This window comes from Cupressus sempervirens, chromosome 10 (assembly GCF_028749045.1).
Source record: "Cupressus sempervirens isolate cs-2001-9-10 chromosome 10, ASM2874904v1, whole genome shotgun sequence".
In the NCBI taxonomy this organism is placed as follows: domain Eukaryota; kingdom Viridiplantae; phylum Streptophyta; class Pinopsida; order Cupressales; family Cupressaceae; genus Cupressus; species Cupressus sempervirens.
In genome coordinates this window covers 204,440,330-204,444,369 of record NC_143127.1, presented here as the reverse complement: position 1 = coordinate 204,444,369, position 4,040 = coordinate 204,440,330, and the positions used below count along the sequence as shown (strand labels likewise).

Here is a 4,040-nt window from a genome sequence, read left to right as displayed (position 1 = left end):
GGTGAGCAAAATACTGTTAGAGAGGGTACTAAACGATTCCCCATCCATTGGTGCATACATGATGCTATTAGAAATAATTTTTGGGATAGATGGTGGATGGTTTTTGATGCCCCTCCTTGCAACAATCACGAGGTCCCCATGTATTTTTTGAAGAAATTATATTGTGAGTTTGTCCTTGGGGAGATCCCCAATTATTTTGATATGTTAGACTCCCAGGGTAGAGGTGGGGGGTCATCATTTGAGAGGCCCGGAGCACGTCGTGACCCTAATGTAGTTAGGGCACCCGTGGTCCATCCACAACGTGAGCATGTGATTATTCCTTCAGTTGTGAAGGAACATGTAGAGGCCAGCACTCTAGGGACCATTACTGCTTTGACACAGACCCTCATCCATTCCATGAGCCCATTAGTTGAGGGGGAGCCTTCTATACGTCGTGGTCACATGTGCACTTCATGTGGATCCCTATGCACATTTGGCACTCATGTCGGAGATGGTGCAGACGATGGGCTTGTCACCGATTAGTTCTTGAATGAGACATTTGGCATTGACACACAGGTAAATTACTAATTTGATCACATTTCATACGTATAGTGAATGATTAATTAATTAGGATTTATTGACATTGTTCAAAATTTAGGGTCAAAGTGTTCCTGGGCCTAGCAGTGATCCTCCAGGCCCATTTTTTGTCCCTTTGACGAGTCCTGAGGTATGTATCAATTTAATCATTTTAATTAATACATATATTTATTACGTAATCATATTAAGGATTGACCAAAAAAATATGCATGTGCATCAATTCTCCACAGGACCCTCAACCTTTACCACAGATGCAGAGCAAAGACATCATACGAGCTTCACACAGGTACAGTTGTTTCATGTTAATTTAATTCATTTGATTATATTTATTCCATGTTTCATGTTAGATATAACGTGTATTGTATGACGTGCAGCTCATGATGTCGAATACACCTCCTCATCTGCGACAGTCTGTTGATAGTGGAGTGGCCGTAGCTGTGGCTAGCTCACAGCCACTGACGGAGGTATGAAAGAATTTTCTTCATTTTAGTTGTTGTTTATAATAGTTAATCTCAAAATTTCTAATGTTATTTATAAGTGATTATATTTATTGAATTGTTGTAGGGTCTTGTCACGCCTGATCGTCCACGAGCATTTGAGGTGGACTTACAGAGTGACTATTTGTTGGCGGTAAGAAAATAATTGATTTTGTGAGTACATATATTTGATTTCAATGTATAATAAATATTGATTCATATCTACTTTCTTTGTATTAGTTGGACCTGGAGAAGAGCCTCAACAAGAGGTCAAGTGAGCGTGTCAGGAAGGCCCCGTCGTCTCCACTGTCTCCCTCCACACGACAGTAGAGGACGTCAAGAGACTTGTTTCCTTCCCCTCGTGGGAAGGAAAAGATGTAGTTGAGATATTTGATACATATATATAGAGACTTGTTTCCTTCCCCATGTATATATATAGGCATCTGAGAGACATATTCGATACACATTTGATGTACATATGACATTCTATATTTGATGTATGGCATATTTGATGTATGACATTATTGGTTAATATATGATATGTTTGTTCATATACGACATTATTGGTTATCATAATATATTATGTGTTTGTTAATGTATATGACATTATTGGTTATCATTTTATATTATATGTTTGTTCATGTATGACGTTAAATTAGATATGTTCGTGTATGACATTAAATTAGATATGTGCATGTATGAAATTAAATTCAATTGCTAGAGAGTTGCCATTATGTCTACCAACTAGCAGATATTCTTTTTTGCTTTATTAGTATTTCTCAAAAACTACAAAGAAGCTATTTCTGGTAGTATCTACTATAGTCCTACTCAAATATGTTTTCAAAAATACTTAGTATGGCAAAGAAATGTCTATGGAAAGCTTGTCAAATAGGATATTAAAGAACTAAATGTGGATAGTCATTAGTACCCATCAATAAGAACACAGACATCTTTCTCAAGCAAGCCATATGACATTAGCAAGTAATTTATAAATTTCCTTTGCAAATAACTAGAAGATGCTATGAATCTTAATACAAAGTTAATCATGAACTCATTATTCCATCCAAGAAGCATATATCACCCTAAGCCAATTAACCGACAGGATAAAAATTAATTCAATTTCAACAAAATTTTGAGTATAACAAGCATCTTAGGGATTCTTACAAGAATTAACACGATGTTCACAAGAGCATTACAAGTTCTTGTAATGCTATTTCACATATTGTAATCATATTCAGTTTTGAATGGCCATTTGTGTTACAAGCATAAATGTTCTTTAAGGTCTTTTAATTCTAGACATGAATTTTATTATGAAGCTTTTTTATGACAACCCACTCAATGCATATATTGTTGTTCCACATTATGCTAATTTGACTTTCATTGGTTGATTTGGGTCTAGACATGACGTTATTCACTACCTTTTTTATATATTATTTTTTTGTAGTGAGGTTCTGGCCTGAATGAATGTATTAATCATCGAAGTTGTGAACCTTGGTCGAGATCCTTACAAATATAGTTTCAAATTGGACCTCAAATAGTTTTCTCAGTCACCCCCTGTACACAGATACTGAAATTGTAGTTAATTACAAAATTAATACTGAATTAACACAAGTTTAATTGAGAAGTATTATGTACCTCAATAGGCTAGATTATTATTGACCGGGAAGCTTTATCTTAGAGCAGTTGGTTTCCTAAATCTTTAGCGCAATGACAGTCTTATGGAATGTGGAATTAGGTCTGCTAGCTAAGGAACGTTCTTTAAAAGGTAGAGGAAACTCAAGACTCACATGTTTCCAATCAATATAAATGTTTAAATCGCTTCTCTAATTTTTTCTATTTATGATCTTCTTCAAACTTAACTTTCTAAATGCATTGATGGGGAAATAAAGATCTTCTAGGAACTAAAGGCTAATCATGTTTAATACTTACAATTCTCTGTTTTTATCTAATAATTTAAAAAAGATTGTACAAGTGTTTTCAAAGAGCAACACTTGTCACTAACATCATAAGAAGGAATATCCAAGGAGTCTTACCACTGATCCCCCACCACCAAATTCAAGAGAAAACAAAATTCCACTAGTAAAGAGATAGTAACAATGATCATCCCTAGTCTCTCCCTTATCACAAAATGATTACCATCAAAATTTGCATTTCCAATTGCGTCATGTGCGTTTAAGTGATAGTAACATTTTCACTCTCTTACCTAATGTCTCCCATTTCTGAAACTCCTGGGGAAGGGCAAGGCCATCTTCTCAGTACTTCAAAATACAACGAGTTCCATTTTTTCACATATTGATAATCGTTGACTTAAAGTATAGTTGAAGTATTGACAGCCCATAGATATGCCTCGTCAAAGATTGCAGCCCTGTGGCATTTAGTGACCCTTAGGGACATTCTGGTTCGGCGTGCCTGAGAACATTCAAGCATTGAAGGGGACAAGACAAGGTTGGGGATAGGGTTTACCCAGCCACCCGGAGCTAATGGAGCAGACAGTTTGATCCCACGATGAAAGATGAGAGAGATTTGGCAGTTGGCAACTTTGTACTGGCCAACACTACAAGTTTCAGCATCACCCGAGATGGTGTTGTAAAATGAAAACAGAATGTGATCTCCAAAAAGCGAGAGAGGTTATTGTAGGTCTCCGCAACACGGTCCTGTAGGAACTAGAGTCGCATCCATACCTCACACAAGCTCCGAGATATGCCCCGTCAAAGATCACATCCCTATGGCATTTAGTGACCCTTGGGGACATTCCGGATTGGCGTGCCTGAGAACGTTCGAGCACTAAAGGGGATAGGATGAGGTTGGGGATAGGGTTTACCCGACCACTCGGAGCTAACGAAGCAGACAGTTCGATCCCATGACGAAAGGTGAGAGAGATTTGGCAGTTGGCAACTTTGTACTGGCCCACACTGCAAGTTTCAGCATCACCCGAGATGGCATTGTAAAAAAAAATTGAAGTGTGATCTCCAAAAAGTGAGAGAGGTT

General features: G+C 37.3%; 1 protein-coding gene across 1 annotated transcript; it reads left to right on the top strand.

Annotated features, from left to right (window-relative positions):
- The first annotated feature begins 660 nt into the window (after positions 1–660).
- LOC149533342 (uncharacterized) lies at positions 661–1,626 on the top strand. Its single transcript, XM_089804387.1, has 4 exons — positions 661–862; positions 951–1,040; positions 1,141–1,206; positions 1,293–1,626. Exons 1-4 carry the CDS (start codon positions 782–784, stop codon positions 1,380–1,382), a joined length of 327 nt encoding a protein of 108 aa, XP_089660513.1. The 5' UTR covers positions 661–781; the 3' UTR covers positions 1,383–1,626.
- The last annotated feature ends 2,414 nt before the right edge of the window (positions 1,627–4,040 follow it).